The sequence below is a fragment of the Bos taurus genome, chromosome 27 (genome assembly GCF_002263795.3).
Source record: "Bos taurus isolate L1 Dominette 01449 registration number 42190680 breed Hereford chromosome 27, ARS-UCD2.0, whole genome shotgun sequence".
Classification (NCBI taxonomy): domain Eukaryota; kingdom Metazoa; phylum Chordata; class Mammalia; order Artiodactyla; family Bovidae; genus Bos; species Bos taurus.
The window spans coordinates 25623116-25644822 of record NC_037354.1 but is presented as its reverse complement, the minus strand read 5'-3'; the positions used below and the strand labels follow the sequence as shown (position 1 = coordinate 25644822).

Below are 21707 nucleotides of genomic sequence, written 5' to 3'. Positions count from 1 at the left end.
AAGACAGATCAGTTTTGAGCACTTTCTAGAATCTCTATTATCTACATACTATTTGCACTTGGCAGAGTAACACTAATAATGCTTACATGAAAAGTTTACTCTGTAGGATGGTCTACGATGCATAAATTACTATCATGTACTAGAATTTTACCAGGGACTCATAGTGAGATTTTAGATAGCAAAGTACAATGTAACTTTGAAAATACAGATTATTTTACACCCAGTATTGATTTAAGCAAAAACAGATAATCCAATAAACTAAAACAATTCTGCTGAACTACAACAAAAACAGTGTTTCACCATCTAGATGGCTCAGCATGCAATTTAAATTCTGAGACAATTTCAGATAAGTTATTTGCCTTGTACGTGCCTTGGAAAGCCCATACATGTAATGCTTTAGAAAGCTGGTACCAACATGTAATGAAAAAGATAAATAAAAACCATTTTTAACACAACACGAACACAATCAATGCCACAGGCTTTTCACCTTCCTGGAGTTCGCAAACACAGAGCTGATGACAGCGGGTGCTCACCGTGAAACAACATGCGCTCGTTGTGGTGGTTGTGGTTCTCCTCGGACACTTCCTTCTGTCTGTGGCAGAACCGCTCTCTCAACTTCTTGTTCACAACTTTCTGAATCTTTAAAGATGAGGAAGAAAGAAGCGAATCAGTGAAATGCATGTTAACTGGCAGTTTATAATTTAAAATCAAAAGTATGTTTTTCTTTAGGGAGGTTCAATTTTTGTTTCATTTGCTTAAAACCTTATTTAAAAACAATACAGTTGCCAGGTCACTATAATTCAGTTAATACTCTGTTTTTAGTGACAATTTTCAGCTACACTCTTTGTTCGTTATCTACACCTGACCTGGCTATACTTCAGAATCACTTGAGGACTTCAGGTTGTAGGGGCCTATAAATCTGTACTTTCAGAAAGCTCCCCAGGTAATTCTGATGTGTACTGGTGTAATGTCAATAGGTCCATTAACCCAAAGGGTTAAACCATTTATCAACAGATTTTATTCATCTTTATGACACCCCTCTGAAAAAAGCATATGGCAGTCAGTCATTTATTTCATGTTATGAATTAAAATACTGAGATTAAGAGATGTATGCATTCTGATATAATCACTGACTCAGTCAGATTAAAAATCGAGGCCTTTAATACTACTTTGAAATAGTGAAAACAGAAATTACAGTCCAAATTTGTGGGGGAGCTGGTAGTCTTATCAGCATACTAGTCTCATGAATGTCAACTGATCTAGCTATATCTGATAGTCAGGCAAGCTGTGCAATCCAGTCTTCACCCTGAAGCGCTCCAAACTTACTCGAATGACGTTGTATCTGTTGAAGACGCCACCCGCATTACCACCATCTCGGTGTTCTCGAATTGTACTTTGCATCTACAGAACAAGACAAAATAACCTTCTGAAAATATGCTGGTGTGGAATTCGGAAGATAGTCCTCCTGTTTTCAACATTTTAATTCTATTGTATTGTTTCGCTAATGAGTCTAAGACTCAGCACTAGTAAGTAAATAGGAGTTCACTATAAATGAGTCAACAAGTTTAGTGAGTAAGTATTTCTGGTGAGAAAATAGACATAAATATCAAACTTTTGCACTTTCTATTTATTTTGTAATAAAAGCTTTGAAAAGTTTTCCTGCAAATGTCATGGGGTAAAATACCATAGTGAGTCATCCACGTTACTATTTTTTGTTACTGAGGAGAACCAACATTGTGATTGAGTCTAACTAAAACTCCTAACGTTGAACTAATACCCCATTGCACTAATGCTGAAAATAAACACAAAAAATTGATAAAAATCAATAAATTTTTGTCCCTTAGGTGAAAAAGTCCATGTCATCTCTTTGCTCTGGGATCTCAAAGTATATTTGCACAGACGGAGGAAGCTGGGTATAACACGTAAGTGGAATAACTATCTTCTGAACACTACTTACCCTTCTTCTACTCTCCAAATTAAGAATTATGATAATTTGAAAATTAAGATGTTTTAAATTCCTAAGGTTCTCAGAGAACTGACTCAAAGAGTTGATTCTCTATCTTACTGCTCCCTTTGTGAAGTTAGTCACTACAAATTTTTGACCTTATAACCAGAGTTTAGTTCCTACAAGGAGAATGATTACTTAGTAAGACAGGAGAAAACAGGATGCTTTCCTGATAAACTAAGAATGAGCTTTAATGCAACCCTGGGGTCAGGGTCCTGAGACCCTGGGGTGGGAATCATATCAGCACTAATTAAGAGGGGGAAAACAAACAAAAATATAGGCAGGCCTTTCTCTGCAAAACGGTGGAATTAGTTAGGAAGCTTATTTATTATGATAATGCCATTAGGCACTTAGTGATGTACAAGCTCAGTGAGGCATAAGCCATCAGGAGCGGGGGCATCTCTGTGGCATCACATCTACCAGGAGGTTCACACACAGTCCGACTCTGGTGCTTTAAAATAACTGACTGTAGAAATGAAAGATGACTGGAGTTATGAGGCAGGTTTCCTGGGCACACATTATCTTATAACCACATTTAAAACTTTCATCAAAAGAAAGATGCTGCTGCTGCTGCTGCTAAGTAGCTTCAGTCGTGTCCAACTCTGTGCGACCCCAGAGACTGCAGCCCACCAGGCTCCGCTGTCCCTGGGATTCTCCAGGCTAGAACACTGGAGTGGGTTGCCATTTCCTTCTCCAATGCATGAAAGCGAAAAGTGAAAGTGAAGTTGCTCAGTCATGTCCAACTCCTAGCGACCCCATGGACTGCAGCCTAGCAGGCTCTTCTGTCCGTGGGATTTTCCAGGCAAGAGTACTGGAGTGGGGTGCCATTGCCTTCTCCAAAACAAAGATGAGAAGATGTTTATTATTTATGAGACAAGATTCTCACTCCATATTATTTTTAGGTAGCATTTTATCAGTATGAGAAAATAGTTCTATAGGGTGTCTTTACTTCTACGAGTTTCAGCAAAGTCTCCAGAGTAAAGACGCACGTGTGGCCCACCCACTGGAAACCCGAGCGGTTCCGACGGGCCAGCATCAGCGCCACGTCTACAGTCCTACTCTCATGCTGGCAGCGCGCCACCACAACGGCCAAAGGAGACAAGACGATAAGCGGGCACGGACCATCGGTCAATACAAGGCAAGTTCACCTCTCTCGGAAAAAGAGACGTTAAGCAGGGATTTCAGGAAAAGATAATGACAAATTCTGATGTACATTACCTCCTCTTCTACTGACTGATACTCTTTATCTTCTGGAGCAAGATCCAGCAAAATGGTTCCCTGATTAACACAGTGAAAAGTCAAGTAAGGATTGGTGCCTGCCGGAAGAAAAATTAACATAGTAAGCAAAGGTCTACACTATCCAGGCTCTATTTTATGGAAAACTCTCATAAATAATTGACATTATGGAACAAGTCTAAGCTATTTGCAACTTGAACCCAATATATAAGCTTATATTAAACAAACACATCCAAAGACAAGACAAAAAAAAGGGAGATGTGTTTGGGGTTCAATTTGCTCTGTTCTTACAGTTCCCGATATCCACAACGGACTCAACAATTATTTGTTGAACTCAATCATGAACATACATGACTCTGATCCAAAAGAGAACACTCTGTAATTAAATGCAGTCAGGTCTAAAATGTAAGAATTATCTTCTAAAAGAATTATCATCTGTGAGACAGCTTGAAATGGTCACTTATATAATAAGTTTAAAGTACATTATTCTTGTTGAGTTCGTACAGCTAAATAAGCAAGAGTCAAGATCAATACCTGCTAACATTTACTTTCATGTCACTCTTGAAATTTTACTGTCTCTGCAGACTAATTCAAATTGTTTCTTTTCTCTCTCTTTGCTTTTCTATAGTGAAAGCACTTCTAACAAACAGAGAAATGATAAACATGGAGGTATACAAAAAAAAAGACAAAGATAGGTGTGTAACAGCAATGCTAAGTCGCTTCAGTCGTGTCCGACTCTGTGCGACCCCAGAGACGGCAGCCCACCAGGCTCCCCCGTCCCTGGAATTCTCCAGGCAAGAACACTGGAGTGGGTTGCCATTTCCTTCTCCAGTGCATGAAAGAGAAAAGTGAAAGTGAAGTCGCTCAGTCGTGTCGGACTCTTAGCGACCCTATGGACTGCAGCCTACCAGGCTCCTCTGTCCATGGATTTTCCAGGCAAGAGGACTGGAGTGGGGTGCCATCGCCTTCTCCGGTGTAACAGCAAAGTACAACAGAAAAAGACTGCACTGATGTTGAAGGAGGGAAAGGACACAAGGTAAGACAGAAAGGTCAGATTATGAACAGTCATGTTATGAATGTTTGATTTTATCCTAAAACCAACAGTGCTCTGTTGAAGGATTTCAAGCAGCGGAATGATACGATCATACAGTCATCCTGAAAAGAGTTTTCTGGTTATCACCTAAGGAAGGTTCGGGGAGCCGGGTGGGGGTGGGAGGCCGCAAAGGAGACTGTTGGAGATAAGCTGGAAGGTGGTTGTGTCAGTCCAAGAGAGAGACGATAGTGATGTGGATTAGGTGACAGCAGTGGGAAAGGACCGAAGTGCAGATTCCAGGGATATTTAGGATGCAGTGTTATGGGGGAGAGGGAAGAGTGACTCTGATTTTTAGCCTGAATGACTTGAGGGAGAGCAAGACTGACGATGGAGACGGACAGGCAGGAGACGCCACAAGCTGAGTGCATAAGCTCTGGGGTCAGGCCACCTGATTAAATGCCAGGCAGGACACTTACACTTGGCTTCCCCGGTGGCTCAGCCGGTAAAGAATCTGCCTGCAATGAGGGAGACCTGGGTTTGATCCCCAGGTTGGGAAGATTCCCTGGAGAAGGGAACAGCTAGCTACCCACTCCAGTATTCTGGCCTGAAGAATTCCATGGACTGTATAGTCCATGGTGTTGCAAAGAGTTGGCCATGAAATGAGCGACTTCCACTTCACAGGACACCTTATGACTAATTTCTGAAACCTCTTTATTTTTCAACAGCTTACCTTGTTGTCCACCTAAGAGTCTTTCTACTCCCTTGATTAATTTATGGCGGTGTCCATATGCATTGATGCCTATTTCTTTTAACTCTTCATGACCCATATCAGCCAACACATCTAGTGTAATCTGAAAAATGAAACAAAATTGCTAAATCTTTAACAGTTCTTCAGATGATGAAAACTCTTCCATTTGTCTTCAGTGTTCCAGTATCCAGTCAAATTAATAAAATTCTTGTCTCCTTTATCAGCATGAACTTAAATCTTCTTAAAGTTGCCTTCATAAACTTACCAGGTTTTGCTCACTTGAAATACTCCTTGATTTGCTTTCAGTCCATGGAGAAGGAAAATGGGAGAAACAATGCTATAGAAATATAAAATGATCACTGCCATTTTTCCTTTTGATTACTTCATTCTACCACATTTTGCTTGCCTCAAGCTATAAGAGGAGACAACCAGCAGCTTGAAAATGGGGGAAATACCAGATCTCAATATCCAGAAGGAGGCAAAGATGAATGGTAGTGGAAAGAGGGGCTCAGCACAATGAAACAGAAGAAACTTTAGGGAATGGGATTTATATAAAAATAAGAAAGAACTTCCTGGTGCTAAGAAGTATTCAAGCATGGAAGAGGCTGCCTGAGAAAGTAGCAAGATTTATATCACAAGTGTTTAATTAGATTACAAACCATCATATATAGAAACTAAAAGAACTCCATTTTGGAGAAAAGAGAGTAGGTAGAATTTTAAGAGCTTAAAAGCCATCTAACAATCCCTGAAGTCTAACATACATTTTATTTTTGTTCAAAACAGTGGTTTAAAAGTTTTGGTCTTTTTTTTTTTTTTTTAAGTTTTGGTGATTTATCCCTGTAAATGGAGGTGGTTCGCTTCTACAATTCAAGATCTAAGGTCTCTAGTCCTTTCTTTGTTGACTAAGAGTAACTGCGCCTCTACCGCCACCCAGTGGTGGTGCTCTGAATGCACAGGGTGAAATCAGCAGTGGCATCTCCTGAATTTTCAGCTCAGAAGCAGCTGGAACTGTGACAATCCAAATACTGCTTTACAAGATTAGCTTTTGATTTTCTTTTTCCTTGGGAAACCGAGAAATCCGTTGATAAACACTCTTTTCCAACTCAAGATATTTTTATCTATGGCCTTCTCTACCTTTATACTTGCACATAACATTAAAAAAACCTAACAAATTAGGTCTGGAACTCTGATGATTTTTACTGTCAGAATAAAATGAGTCTGATCTTCTCAGAGCAAAAAGCATACATCATTCACTCTTTGGAAATAATCTGCTATATTGCTCCTAAGTGGCCATTTAAGAAATAATCTCTCCGTCGCACAAAATGGGCAATTCACTTCCAATCACCCAAAGGAAGTTTTCCGCAGAGCTTGTAAAAAAACCACAGTTCTGAAATGTACATCTTTGAGACAGCATAGTTTGAAACATAATAGGAGTCTTTACATTTTTAGCTAGACGTGATTTTAATATAATTTGGAAACCATGTACAAGGTTTACTACATTATTGATATTCCACTTTTTTCTTCTAAACTTCAGATCAGGTAGACATAAAAACAGGATCTCATATCTATGTGGCAGCTTCAATTTAAAGAGTCTTTTAGCTTTTCTAAATTGATACGTATATTGTAAGTCTGAAAGAAGCAGAAACCAGGCCAACAAAACATAGTATTAGGTTCCAGAGAAGAAATGGAGAATGTTTGATACGTTTGTTCATTATGTGATTCCAATCGTGAAATGAATACCTCATTTCATCCTCATAATGACCCATGATATACTATTACTGTCTTTATGAAGAAATTCAGGCTCAGTGAAATCATAAAAATAGTATACAGAAGAGCTGAAATGTATTGCCATATTTGTCTTTCCCTTTGCTTATTTGTCTTAAAAGGGATGACTAGAGAGCTAAAATAATTAAATATTAAATTTAACTGCTCTGAGTTACATGGTATTCAATTTGTCCTTATATTTATTGGTATTGGGACTGGAAAACCTTAAATAACTAGCTACTGAATTTACATTTATGCTCGCTTGTTCATTCATTCATACATAATGTATTTAATAAGTACCTTCTATATGCTAGGTATTTCTCAAAAAGTGACTAATTAAACATTTCATTTAATTCTAAAATGACCCATTACAGCTCAGAAAGGTAAATAGCTGGCCCCAGTTGGTAGTAAAACAGTGGAGCCAGAGAACAAACAGAACGCTAGCACTACAGGTCATGACAGTTCCTCTACCAAGGAGCTAAAAAGTAAACACAAATATTTGGTAAAGGTCGGTAAATGTTTTGGAGGAATCCCACGGGAACTCTCAGGAAGGTTACTGTGTTGAGGTTATAAGTGGCACTGGGAACTAAGAAAGGAACAAGAAGGGGATCAGGAAAGGTTCTTAAAAGAAGGTAATAACTCAGCTGAGGAGGAAGACTTAGAGGAAGAAAGGAAGGGTGTTTACGACCAAGGGAACACTATGTACAAAAGGAAAACCAAGTGAATATAAAACATCTGTGACTCTAGTATCAGTAATAAAGTTCAAAACGGTTAGTGTGCAATGTATATACAGGAACAAAAAAGTGATGGACACAGAGCAGTAGGCTAAGAGCAGGTCTCTATGGGTCTTACACCTCAAGCGAAGATAGTGTCCACAATGTCCAAGGACACCTTTTCAGCAGAGCAATACAAACTTGTATTTCAGGAGGACAGTGTACGAAGTGCAGATCTGGAAGGGAAAGTGACTGTGAACAAGATGACGACGGTGGGGTGGAGGAGACTGGAAGGGGTGAATTGGAGAGCAACTTCAAAGGGCCTGGTAATAGAAAAGGGGAAGGAAAAGAAAGGCATGGGAGTAAAGATTATTCCAAATTCTGATGATGAGTGAATATGATAGTACTGTATTAATAATAAAAGAATTGGAAATATCTGGAAGGTGGATTTTAGACATGTTCCTCCAAGATTCAAAGCTTTTATACTGCTAGAAATATTTTTCTGAAAATTATCTTTAACTCACTTAAGAAAAAAAAACTTAGTTACATCTAGGAAATTACAAGTTTGTTGGGCCAGTTATTTATACTCAGCATACATTAAAACCAAATTATAACCTTTAACATAAAGATCATCCATGTGTCAGTTAAATCATCTTGCATATAAAGCAAATTTCACTTCAAGAATGTTACTTTAAGAGCTGCCTCTTGTTTCTAAGATTTATTTATTTTCTCTGGGGTGAAGGCAGAAACACTGGGGTTTTAACAAAAAAGGCCTTTCTTTTATGTTGTTAGGTTGCAGGCTACAGTAACAGATATTAGAATTAACTTTGCAATCATGTTCATAATGAATTTACTGAGTCCATCCATGCCTTTGTCTTTAGATTCTGAAATAAACATTGATATGGTCACTTTTCATATATATATGTGGACCATAAGTATGTTCACAAGGAGTCTTCTAAGTCATAGCATTTATGTCCAGGAATTGCAATGTACATCAAACAGCCTTTCCCACAGAAAAAGTATCAGTCAGGAAGCTAGGTTACAGAGAAAGGGCCCGAGTGACATTGGTACGACACTGAACTATAAAGGAATAGGTGTATGTTACTTAATACAGAACTTGGCAAAAACTATATGACAAACAAGCTAGCTAAGAGACTTCTGAGAGAATAAGTGAAGGTAAGAGGTGGGGTGATGATGCTCTGAAGGAGGAGAAATAAATGATCTTCCTCCCCCACTCCACTGGGAGAAAAGTATCTATCAGAATAGAAGTAATACTCTGTTATGTGTCAAAGCATCTCAGGAAACAGAATGACTGGCTCAAGATGAGTAACAGACAAGAACTAAACGGGTGCAACACACACACACCGTCACTCTTGCCCTCGCCTCCTGAACGCCTCGCCCTCATCACAGTCTACTGGACTCATGTAGAATGTCAGTGGCAGAAAAGTCCTCTGGATAAGTTATGGAAAGGGTTACAAACTTATTACTCTAGAACTAAAGGCTAGTCAAGAAACAAATACAGTCAAAATAAAACTTTTGATTGCTTGAAGACTGGGCCAGAAGACAGTCACACACAGTTCCATACAGAGAATGATAATATTATTTGTCTGTAGGGAAGGAATTAGGCTAGGTAATACACGTTAAATGGAAGCATCAACATATTGATTAAAAAAAAAGATACAGAAATTACTCTGGAAAAAGGAAAATCAATGGAACCATTTACTCAGAACAAAAGTGCAATGAAAAAGATAACAATGAAACTGATGAAACTACGATAAGCTGTCAACAGGACCAACTGTAAGATTAAACTATTAAAAACAATAAAATAAGTATGCCACAGGGTACCATTACTATAAGAGAACATATAAAGTAAAAAAAAAAATTATGATGCAAACTGACTATAACAGTAGAGGCTGAACTCTTGAAAAATGGCTAACTGGAATGATTTGCTTGAATTTGGGTCTTTGTTTTTATTAAGCAAAGCTATGTGAAATTTCACAGTTATTGTGGATATGATTTGGGAAGAAGAGAAATGGCCAGAATATGGCTGTAGCTGAGGATACTGCTTTTAAAACAGCTTTAATACCTTCAGGGAGAGGATAAGGGAAGAAGAGTCTTACAGTATAGGATATTCCCGTAAGAAATCTCCAAGCCAGAGGGTGAATCAATGGCAGGTGAAGCTTAAAGGCAAAGGTAATTATTATAGCATTTATAAAACCCTTACCACCAGACAGAAAATACAACCATTGCTTCATTAAAGCATATTTTAAAAACTGAAAAAAAAAAAAAAACTGGCACAGCAGTATGAGGCTGGGAATTTTAATTATCTGGACTTTTGAAAGTGTTATATTTTACAGGTAAGGCGAGTGATAGGTTAAATGCCTTAATCAGAATCAAGGTCTTTTTTCAGTCCAGTGCTACTTCTACCCAACCGTTTTGATCATTAAAGATCAACTACAATGTATGGCATAAAGAAATTTAGCTAAAATGAAAGACATTAGAAAATCTTGACATAAAAAATCTTTCATCATTGATATGAAAAAGACCTGGAGTTTTAAATTTACTCTGAACTGACTATACGCTTACAAAGAAATCAGAATGGGCCAGAGAGGCCAGTCATGAATTTGGACACTATATCCATAAAAAGAATACCTAAAAAAGAAGATGAACTTATTATGCTAAATTAGGAGAAACTTTGTAGGGGTGGGTAGTTGATTAGAAGGATAAATCCACAATAAGTTTACTAGGTCTTAGAAATTAAGAAGGGCTATAGTATGTTGCAGCGAGCTGAATGGTGACCATCAAAAAGATATGTCCAAGTTCTAATCCCCAGAACTTGAGAAGAACCTTATCTGGAAAACTTTTTTTTTACAACTTTGCAGATGTAAATTTAGTTAAGGATCTTGAGATAAGGAGATCATCTCAGACTAGGTGAGGAGGGCTTAAACTCAGTGCAAGCATCCTTACAAAAGACATGCAGAAGAGAAGACAGACACAGAGAAGGCAGGTGAAGACAGACACAGAAACTGAAAGGATGCGGCCAGAAGCTGAAGGGGCCGAGCAGCTAGCAGAGGTGTGGGGCAGATTCTCCCCTAGACCCCCTGTAGCAACTGAAGCCCTGCTGACACCCTGGTTTTGAACTTCAGGCCTCCAGAACTGTGAAGGAATACCATTCTATTGTTTAAGCCACAGGTCTGTGGAAATCTGGCAAGGCAGCCCAATGAAACTAATGCTAGTCTAATAGGCAGAAAGGGGTGAGATTTCTGTGCAAAACAGTGTAAAGATAAACGGAAGATTAACAGATTAAACATGGGGCAGATGTGGGTGTATTTTAGATTAGAAGCACTTCATTATACCTGTCCAAATTGTAACAAGATATTGTTCCACATCAATATAAAAAGGATAATTCCTATATCTGGGAGAAAGACTTACTGATCTCTAAAAAATTTTCCCATTCTAAGATTCTGTATATTGATAATACCCAAGTTAAACTCAGGAATTTATTACTTGATGTTTAATGGTAGTAAAATCACATAGTGATAAGTTAAAAACTCATTATTCCATATAAAAACAGACTGACAAACAGAAGGATCTTAATTCATAAACACCCTAATGATGACTTCATACTAAGATCTTTACAGGCATTTCAGATCTGTCTGAAAACAGTCTAAGTCTTTAAGCATATGGCCAAGTTCCGGTTCAACATATTTCAGTCTCTAGCTAGACAGTGGAAACTTCATAAAGGAGCAATTTTTAAAGGTACACTTGCCTAGGAATTATTTTGCTTTTCAGTTTAATGGACAACTGCTGCAGGAAGATTTTGCTAAATAGTTAACATAAAAATTTCTTACTAGTTGTAAATGAATCCAGTCACATTAGTAATAAAATGAGGTGAATAAAGGCTAATAACTTTTTGGAAACAAAATGAGGGAAGATTTTGAAAACATTCTTTTGAGGTGGTTTCATGGCCTAAATTTTGACATGTAATAAAACATATTGAGCCAGACTGCTTATGAAGATACAACAACATAACGTTAAAGACTCTCACCATCTGTTAGACAATTTTGCAAAGAAGCGTAATTAGTAGATGCCCCTAGCTTCTTCACAAATCTGTTTTGAGTTTTAAAAGAGTGGTTAAGAAGCAAAAAAGAAAGAATAACTGGCAATTAATAACTCCTAGTATTTAACTGAAAAGACTGGACAATATATGAGAGCTTACCTGTTCTGTTTCAAAGATGTCCCGAAGATGTTCAAGACCAAGGCTTTTTAGGAACTGGCTAATATTCATGTCAAGACCCGCAACTAAAACAGACACACGTTAAAGTTTTTCAGAAAGAAGTACATCAATCTAAAGGAAGTTTCAGTATTTATTTAAAGCCATGGCTCTCTGACACACCCTTGGTTGTGCAGCTGCTTCTACACAGCATAAAATGATCTAAATTACATAAATTTAATTCAGACACTTCAAGTTAACTCTGAATTTTATGGGGAAGTAAAAGAAGAGTTTATCTTATCAGTAGTATTTATATTAATATTTTAAAGCACAATATAATTATTTTAGTGAAATATTTAACAGTGGAATTTAAAAATCAAAATATATCAGCTGTTGTTTCAGTTTTCATTTCTTACATAATCTCTCTTCATTTTTCTGATATAATTTCAGTAACAAGACTCACTCAGTAGTTCAGTAAGATACTATAGTTGGAATAGGATGTATTGGGATATACGTAAGAACAATGTAGATGTCAAGGCATTTATGCTATGAACACATTTTTTTTTTTAAGAAAACATCTTATTTTATATAAATGCTAAGATTTCCCCTCTTGGGGAAGCTGGAGGAAGGCATAAGCCCAGGCCAGCCCTTAGTTCTTCAAATATATTATTCATGGCAGGGAAACTCATGGCAGACAGGCAGGAGGGCCATACAAAGGATGGAATACACTTGTTTAGACTTTTCTGCCATGAGTTGAGCACAGGAGAAATCAAATGGAGGACACTTTTCAGTAGAGTCAACAACTGATTAAATAAAGAGTGTGTTGCAAAGTTTCAGGTACCTGGACAGCAGAACATGGGGGAAAGAGGGTAAGACCGTGAGGGTAGGGGCCATGGCTGTCTGATTCTGGTGCCCAGAACAGTGGGAATTTATGAAGACATGATTCTTACGAACTGTTGTGTACATGAAAACTCATAGACAGGATGTCTTTAAGTGAGGTGTTCAATAACTACCAACAGAAAAAAGGGAATCTGTTAATTTAGAACACCAAAACCAAATGGGCGTTCAGCGGTGTACTTGCCTTCTCCTTCCTTCCTTTCTGCGCCCGCCGCGCCGTCCCCAGTGTTGGACGCTCCTCCCACTGCCAGTTCGGCTAAGGGGCCAGTGAGGTTGTCTATGCTGCTAGCAGCAGACAGGCAGGAAGGGGTGGATGCTGGTGAGATCAGAGAGGCACTCACGACAGTAGCCTGAGGTTTGAAACACGTAGGTAAGGCCTCTGGGGGCATGGCATCTATCAGCAAAGCTCTGATGTCATCAGCCTAAAAACCAAATAGATAAAACACACACACACAATATTACATCTTAAAATAAGTTTCTCACTAAGGACCGAATGCGTAGTGAATTTTTTTCTTTCATTGATGCTCCATTATTCCCTATTAGTTTTTGATAATTCCTTCTTCTTTCCTTCTCTGATCGACAGCTCCAAAGAGTCCCAGTAGTTTCAGTAGGTAGAATTGGAGAAACTATTCAATACTAAAAAAATAGTATCAAATTTTTTCGAACTATTTCAAAATATTTTTCAAAATATTTCATTTTTTGAGGATCTCATGTACAACCTGTGATGACAGTTAATAATATTGTACTATATTCTTGAAATTTGCTGAGAGTAGATCTTGAGTGTTCTCACCACAACACACACAGAAAAAAGTTCACTGTGAAAAGAATCCAAGAATGTGAACTATATTGATTCCCAGAAACACATTTTTTAACACTAAATGAAAAGTACGCACACAGCTGTTCATACTGATTACCCATGTATTCAAAGGACAAATAAACTAACAAAGATATGAAGAGTTAAAAATTAAAATATTTCATCCTTCTTCTAAAAAAGAGCACTTTTCAGAACACTGACTCTCAATCTCTTCTTTAGAAGGAGTTCCCATACTTACTATGTTTGTTTATGCTTAACAACTATGATGATTTTTGTTCATTTAGTGCACATTTAATTAATAAAAACCTGGTAAAATCTTAAAGGGACAGCACTTTGGCCAACTTATTCATGAACTCTTCAGTCTGTTAGGTACAAGTGCTGTTAGAGTATGTGCGGAAATCCCTTCCTCCGTGTACATCTTGTACCCCTCCTCCCATCAAGAGGTGGCACCTATATCCCTTCCTTTCAATTTGGGTTGCTTGTGAGTTGCTGTGACAATTAGAATGCAAAGGAAGTGGTGCTCTGAAGCTTTTGAGCCAGGCTTTAAAAGGACTGGTGGCGTCTACTTTTCTCTCTTAGAAATTGTCCTCCGATGCTATAAAGAAGTGTGGACTAGATCACTGAGTCTGAGATACTATGCACAGAGAGGTCCTGCAGGATTTAAAGCCATCCTGGATGCTGCAGCCTCAGCCGAGCTCCCAGCTAAAGGCGTTGCACAAATAGCTGGACTGCCCAGCTGAGCCCAGTCAATGCACGCAACTCTGAGAAATTCTAAGTCATCGTAGTAAGTCACTCATTTGGTTTTGGTTAAGCTACTACAGGTTTTGAAATTGTTTAATACTCAGTAATAGATGTATAAACCAGAATGTGGCTTAGAGAAGGATTTTTGGTTAAAAAATTCTAAATTACGTGACCATACAGTAACTCCCTGATTTCCAGAAAGTTCAGGAAAGATGTTTCTGTACTGTGTTTAATTCTGTAGTTAAATAACACATTTAATCATGACAATTTAATTTTGAAAATATTTCTATATCAGTTTACTTTTCCATCTTCAGAAAAATGATATACTGCTTAGAAGATCATTTTTCTTTGATTATCTCATCCCCTCAGGTAAATTACCATAAACACCAAATGATCCAGCATACTATGTGAAATGCAGAAGGTGATAAGATAGCTTACTAAGTATAATTCTTTGAGAATACAATCTCTACACAAGTTTTCCTATGATTCATGTTTTCCCTCCAAGTATGGTCAAAAAATGTAACTTACTGCTTAGTTTGTTTTAATAGTTTGAAATTAAAGCAACAATAAGAAATTCTCAAGTTTCCAGAAGCAAAGAAACTTGTTCTTCTCCTAAGGGATAATCAGATCAGATCAGATCAGTCGCTCAGTCGTGTCCGACTCTTCATGACCCCATGAATCCCAGCATGCCAGGCCTCCCTGTCCATCACCAACTCCCGGAGTTCACTCAGACTCACGTCCATCGAGTCAGTGATGCCATCCAGCCATCTCATCCTCTGTCGTCCCCTTCTCCTCCTGCCCCCAATCCCTCCCAGCATCAGAGTCTTTTCCAATGAGTCAACTCTTCGCATGAGGTGGCCAAAGTACTGGAGTTTCAGCTTTAGCATCATTCCTTCCAAAGAAATCCCAGGGCTAATATGCACCACTAAAGCAAACCTGCTAATAAACCCTGGGATTTACTGTCATCCCTGGAATTATAAAAAGCAATTCTAAATATTCTGAAGTGAGGACTTACTGTTGCCAGATCTAAAGGGGTCTGGCCTTCCTGGTTCTTCATCGTCGGATCCGCACCGTGTGCTAGGAGCAGGGCACAAAGCTGCGTCCTGCCTTTTTGGGCTGCTTCGTGAAGAGGGGTAAATGCCCACTTGTCTGTTGCATTTACGCATGTGTTGTATTTTATCAATAACGCTGCAATGTCCACATGCTGAAGAAAAACAAGAGGACACCAAGAGGTAACAATGAGATTATCTGGTAAAGCTCCTTCAGGTACACTTGTTTTTATTTAACATTTCATTGCCCCTACATCTCTATTCTCCTAAACATCCTTAACAGAAGTATCTTTTATAAAAAAAAAGAATATTCATTGCACCCTTCCACCTGTATTTTGGACTTCATCATTTTTTCTTGCTTCCTCCAAAATATCAATTTCGTAATTATTCTGCTGCTCTGTAATTCTTCATGGGAGCTTAAAAAATTTTTTTTATTCAGTCCTATAGCATATTCAGACCTATCTTAAATTCTCTAACCCATTGCAATCTGATCTCTGTTTATTGAAACACTCATCTCAAAGATTCTCAATGTTCTTTCTTTAGCCTTTGGGGAAGTAATGTAATGTAACAAAGCAACATTCTACAAAAACTACTCTGTCATGCCAAAGTGACTTGGGGGTGGAGGAAATGCCAGCAGCAGCACATCTGGACAGGAGGTGATAAGAGGCTGAACTGTGATGGTTCGAGAAGAACACAAAAGAAGAGCTAAATTTGAGAAATTCTGAAGGAAAAAAATTGGGTTTTAGAAAGACAAATTAACTACAGAGGAAGAAAGAGGAGAAAGAATTCAAAGATGACTGTCTTTTGTTTTTTTAATGTAGTCTAGAAGATTTACAAAAAAGGTATAGGGAAGCATTAACAGAAATCGAGTAGCACAAATTTAAATAGGAAGGACTCTTCTAGGAAGGTTCACTCGAGGTATGTGGTTTCTAAAGTAAAATATCTAAATAATGGTGTTCTGTAAATGGTTTGACACAAAAGGTCAGAGCACAGATAGGAGGGTCATTTATTTATTCACTTATTCTCTCTAATGCACTTGCCCACCAATCAGACATTTGCTGAATACCTATCTGAGGCTGACTTTCATGAGAATGGGAAGAGATAAGGAAAGTAAAGACAGGAATAGTGGGATGTATGTAGGGCAGGCTTCTTCAAATTTTCCTTAAGAATTCCTTAAAATATTTTCTTTGTTCTCTTAAATATACTCACTTCAAAAAGGAATAGGTACTTATTCTGAAGAAGAAGAAATGTATATTAAATTTTTTTTCATACAATATTTTAGGAAAAGTGATTTCAGAAAACAGAAGAAGATTTATTAGACAAATACAAATCAGAAGCGTCTAAGAAAGCCTCCATATTTGCTCTGACAATATAAAAACAACAGCAACAGAGCATAATCAGACCAGGGCTTCTGAAAACAGACCACGTTTTGGATCTTCTATGCCATATGAACGATATGGCATAATTATGAAATTGATTCTAACACAAAAGATAGAAAGAGGTAACATCTGTAGTACTATCAAAATCACTTAAAACAAATCCCCATAATTTATTTCCCTTATTCAGAGGATACATGTTGAAAAGAATAGCTATTTTTATTCTATTAATCCAAAACCATGGAGTAATTTCAAGCTTCTCCCCAGTAAGGTTACAGGGTATTTAAACTATGTTCCTCATGATTAATTTTATTCTACTGGCTCAGACAGTAAAGAATCTGCCTGCAATGCAGGAGGACCTGGGTTTGATCCCTGAGTTGGGAAGATCCCCTGGAGGAGGGCATGGCAACCCACTCCAGTATTCTTGCCTGGAGAATCCCCATGGACAGAGGAGCCGGGTGGGCTACAGTCTACGGGGTTGCAAAGAGTCAGATATGACTGAGCAACTAACACACACATGTGTGTTGATGGAATAATATAATCAGGTAGGCGAATTTGTATAGGTCTCCAAAATTAAGGCAGTCCAAGGAAAATTATGTGAGGATGAAATTAATTATATATATGGTATATATTATTAAACTTTCTTTGTATAAAATCTGTAGTTCATGCTTGGAGAAACCAACTACATGCTTGTTAAATTTGCTGACAAGCATCTAAAAACGCAAAAACAGGAAGCATATTACTAAACATGTAATAGAGTACTTGTATAGTACTATACACTAAAACACTAAAAAATATAGTGTTTTTTAGTCTTAAAAACACAACTCTTAAGTCTTTTAAATAGCCACATCACTGGGGCAAAAATTATAACCGAAATTTAAGGCTGGTGAATGCAATAAACAGCCTACAGCTCAGTCCTATACAACAGGACTGAGCGAAGTATTGAACCGGAAGGTCTAGAAAAGGAACTGAACTCTGCTGGAATGTTTCCAGGAGTCAATTTCCCAGGTTTCAAAATTCAGCTGCAACACAAAATGCTTTAAATGACAAATGTGACATAAAAAAACTTCAAGGGCCCTAATTCAATTTTAGAAAGTTGGGAAGCAAGGAGAAGAGAAATGTGCTTGGGCTCCAGTTAGAGCAATTTCATTTTACAATAATGTCATGCAATTCCCCTAACATCATACTATACATTTTAGAGAAAGCACTAAAAAATGAAAAAGTTGAGAAAGAAAACTCAGTAAATTGATTTACTCTTATGAAAAAATACAAAACTACATGCTGTGTGGTAAATAAATATCAATGCCTTGTATCTGCTGAAGAGCAAAAATATTAATGGTCATGTATAAATATATATTAAAAATAATATAAGGCATTATAATAGAAAAACGCTAAGCAGGATAATACACATTACCATTAATATATATTCTCATTAAACCTTTAACTTTTATTCAAACTTCTTAAACTATGTGTTTGTTTCTCCATTTGGAAAAACTGAAGTGGTAAGTTCTTTCTATATAAAAAGGCCCAAAGATACAGAGAGCTGACTGACCTCTCAGAGGAAAAAGGTAAAATATGTACCAAAGAATAATGAACAATAAATAACAACTTAAGTAACTTTATGTCATTTCAGCTCTCTCACAAAATTATTTTATCCCCAGGATACCAGTCATCATCCACTCCTGAAGTCACTTAATCTGTGTCTATTTAATACTGATTTTGAGTTGGTCAAACACACACTCGCAAGTAATATTTTCTTTCCTATCTGTCCAACCTGAAACTGGTTTGCTGCTTTCCTGAAGAGTGTTTCAACTCAGGACATGTCATCTCCCTGAAATACTGGTCACTGAGATGGGGCATGAGGAGATGTGGATACGCTCATCATAAAGGGCAAGGAAGCAGAGAGTAAAAGAATACGGAAGTCATGTGATTACTTTTTACTTATAGTCTGTCAGGTTTCTTCAAATCTAGAAACTGTCCTCACCAACAATGCCTCCACTTATGAGAACCCCTGGTATGTACATTCTGGCATCTGGGCATTTTTACAGTCAAATAGGGATTGAGCGGCTCAGCAGAAAGCACAGGAGCATTCATATTCTTCCTGCGTGAGTCATCAGACCTACAGTGGGCCCTGGTGACTTCAGGCAGGCGGTCCAACAAATACCATCAAGGTTGGAATACATCCTTTTTCTCTTTCAGCTGATGACTACAGTTACAGGGCTTTGAAAGAAGAAATTTCGGCTTTCATGGTGGGGTTTCAGCTAGTTATCTGAACTGTATGAAACCATATATAGCAATCACTCAACCATTTACTTGAATATTTCTAAGATGCTGATGATAAACATAAGCAAGCATAATTTCCATGCTTACAGAGTAACCTGCTGGCTTTCAGAGTTTATAAAATCTACATAAGGTACAGTTAAGATTTATTATCTGTATCAATAAATATTAGCTGAGCAGCCATTAAATACCTATTATTGTACTACATAATGTGAAGAGTCCAAAAAGCTGAAAAAAATACAGTCTTTGAGCAAAAGACAGTTAAGCCTAACTGAGAAGGCTAGAAACACTTTAAATAGTAAGATTAAAATTGTACTAAATGATGCTGTTGGTTAGGTATCTGTTGGTTACTTCATGCATGGTATGTATTTAACCAAGTAGTATCAGTGAACTTTTCTGGACTTCAGCATGCTCACCCCATAGGATGCCGCATTGTGAAGAGGTATTAAACCACCTTTGTCTTGGGCATTAACATCTGCTCCGTGCTCTAGAAGATACTCCGCTACTTCCAGGTTATTGTAGCCTGCTGTTAGAATGAAAAAAAGGCAAACATGTCAGCTTAAAAAATATATATATATATATAAATGATAATGACCAGAAAATATTGGGTTTTTAATACTTTTTGCTTTAAAAACTAGTTAAGAATGATTAAGAATAAAAAAATGTATAAGATTTATAATAAAAATATATAAAATGATGTCAGGGAAGCATTTTACTGAGTAGCAGCACTCTTCCTGGTCAGGATTTCTTTCCTCTTCTGATGAACTGTATCCAAGAAAGGACACGAGCCTTGGAAGTGCTGGTGATGCCTACCTGCCAGGTGCAGAGGGGTGGAGTTCCTGCCCTGGGTGTCTCTGCAGTTGATATTCTCCGGGGTACAGAGCTTTTGCACTCTCGCCAGGCAGCCCTTCTTGGCAGCATCCAACAAAGCAGCATCTCCTCTCAGCAAGTCTTGAATATCTGTGTCTCCTTCTTTCACCAAATCTAAAGGCGTATTTCCGTCTCTGTTCTTTTTAGTGGGGTCTGCTCCATGCTACAAAATAACCAAATGGTGTTTGTGTTTTCTGTGGCATCTTCATTATGTTTTGTTTCTTTATTTTTAACTTCACTTTCACTCCTCCAAAGAAAAGTACCTATTCTATGTGCATTGTGAAAAACAGAGGCAACATTTGGTGTTTCTTGCAAATTTCCTACTAAGCAACATACTGGATCAGCTTTCTAACTACTTCCCAACCAAAGCCCCATGCCTCAGGATCACCTGTGATGATGAGAGGGAAAGGTGTCAAATGTCTTTTACTTTTGTAGCATATACTATCTCGGACTCTATGCTGTCTTTGGAAACCGCTTTTCCTTTTAATGATTGCCTGGATATTAATGTTAATCAAATCTTAATTATTAATATATAAACATATTCAGTGCTGATGAAATGAGAAGAGGAAGACAGGTGGAAAAAGTATTAATACTCAATTCCAAACGGAATCAGTAAAAATAAAGTTTGGTAATTTAAAAATATTTCTGTTTTAAGTCTGACCACCTATGGTGAAATTAGGTAGAAATATATTAACAATTAACTTGATTTTATAAGTTTAATCATTTATACTTATGAAATAAAGTAATTAAAAGTCAAGAATCTTTATTTACAGGCCTGACACAGATATTATTGGCCCACTGGGGAAATCTAGAATAACCAACCCAGACAGTGAATTCCCAATGACCTAGAAGTTATTTCTTACTTAACCAGTGACAATAAAAATGAGTATCAAATACAGTGTTATTCTTAAAACTCATATGAACGTATCTGATCCCATAAAAGTGGTAGGAGAAGAATTTTATATTTAAGACAAGTTTCTCTCTAGTTTAAAAAAGAGAGAAAGGAAATGATATAAATACATGTCCAGTAATTTTTCACATATTTTAATTTTATATATTTTAATGTTTAATTAATGCTTAATAGTTAGAGATGAGTTTGTTAACAATGATAAAAATAGCTAGCAAGAAAAAAAAAATCAAACTTGATGGAAAAACACATTTCTTCTTATATAAATATCTTCTGATATTAATTCTGTCAGTTACAGATAAATAACGCAAGCTAATTCAACTCTTTCCAAAACCTACCTTGTTGAATTGTGATGAACTCAACATAATCAAATCAGTTCAGAAAGGCACTTCAGCCACTACTCAAAGCTACGTAAGTATCATGATACCACACTTAAACATCCCCCTAGAACAGAAAACGGAAGCAGTCTCTACAGCACTTACTGCAGTGTATTACAGAATAATTTACCTTGATGTTATTTTACATCCTAACCAAATAATAAATATAATTATCTTATATTTTATAATTTTTAAAAGTACATACTTTTAAAAGGAGCTTGCAGATTTCATATTTTCCTTTAGCTGCTGCTTCATGTAGAGGGGTAAATTTCCATAAGTCCGCCACATTGACAGAAGCCCCGTGTCTTACCAAGAGCTCAGCTACTTCGTAGTGTCCGTATGAACAAGCATTATGAAGGGGCACCAAGCCACTAAACCAAAGAAAATTATTTTAAAGACATACAATAAAGCTGTGTGTTAAAATGATACATACAATAAAATAATTCTCTATGGCATCTGACTATTACTGAGCACTCCCTTAAGAAAAATAATTCTCTGATCTTGAAGTCAGTATTCAGTAATGAAAATAATGACATCAACCAAGAACTCTAGTCACATGTGCAAACTATTCTGTGATGAATTTAAGTTCTGATTACAAGGTAGCTGGCCTTCTAAAAGGACAAAAAGATGTCCCCATAAAAAAGGAGGGTGCCTCAAAAGATAAGTTTAAGTTGCACTTAGTAC

At 37.3% G+C, this 21707-nt stretch overlaps 1 protein-coding gene across 1 annotated transcript in view; it reads right to left on the bottom strand.

Moving 5' to 3' along the window:
- The window catches only part of TNKS (tankyrase), a 156640-nt gene that overhangs the window by 9454 nt on the left and 125479 nt on the right, over positions 1–21707 (bottom strand). Inside the window, exons 15-24 of the mRNA NM_001206160.3 lie at positions 21229–21394; positions 19683–19902; positions 19286–19395; positions 15180–15368; positions 12794–13031; positions 11719–11801; positions 5005–5125; positions 3224–3321; positions 1327–1401; positions 534–639 (exon numbers count right to left, since the gene is read on the bottom strand). Of these exons, the coding sequence (NP_001193089.1) occupies positions 534–639; positions 1327–1401; positions 3224–3321; positions 5005–5125; positions 11719–11801; positions 12794–13031; positions 15180–15368; positions 19286–19395; positions 19683–19902; positions 21229–21394 (1406 nt within the window). The remainder of the gene's footprint in view (positions 1–533; positions 640–1326; positions 1402–3223; positions 3322–5004; positions 5126–11718; positions 11802–12793; positions 13032–15179; positions 15369–19285; positions 19396–19682; positions 19903–21228; positions 21395–21707) is intronic.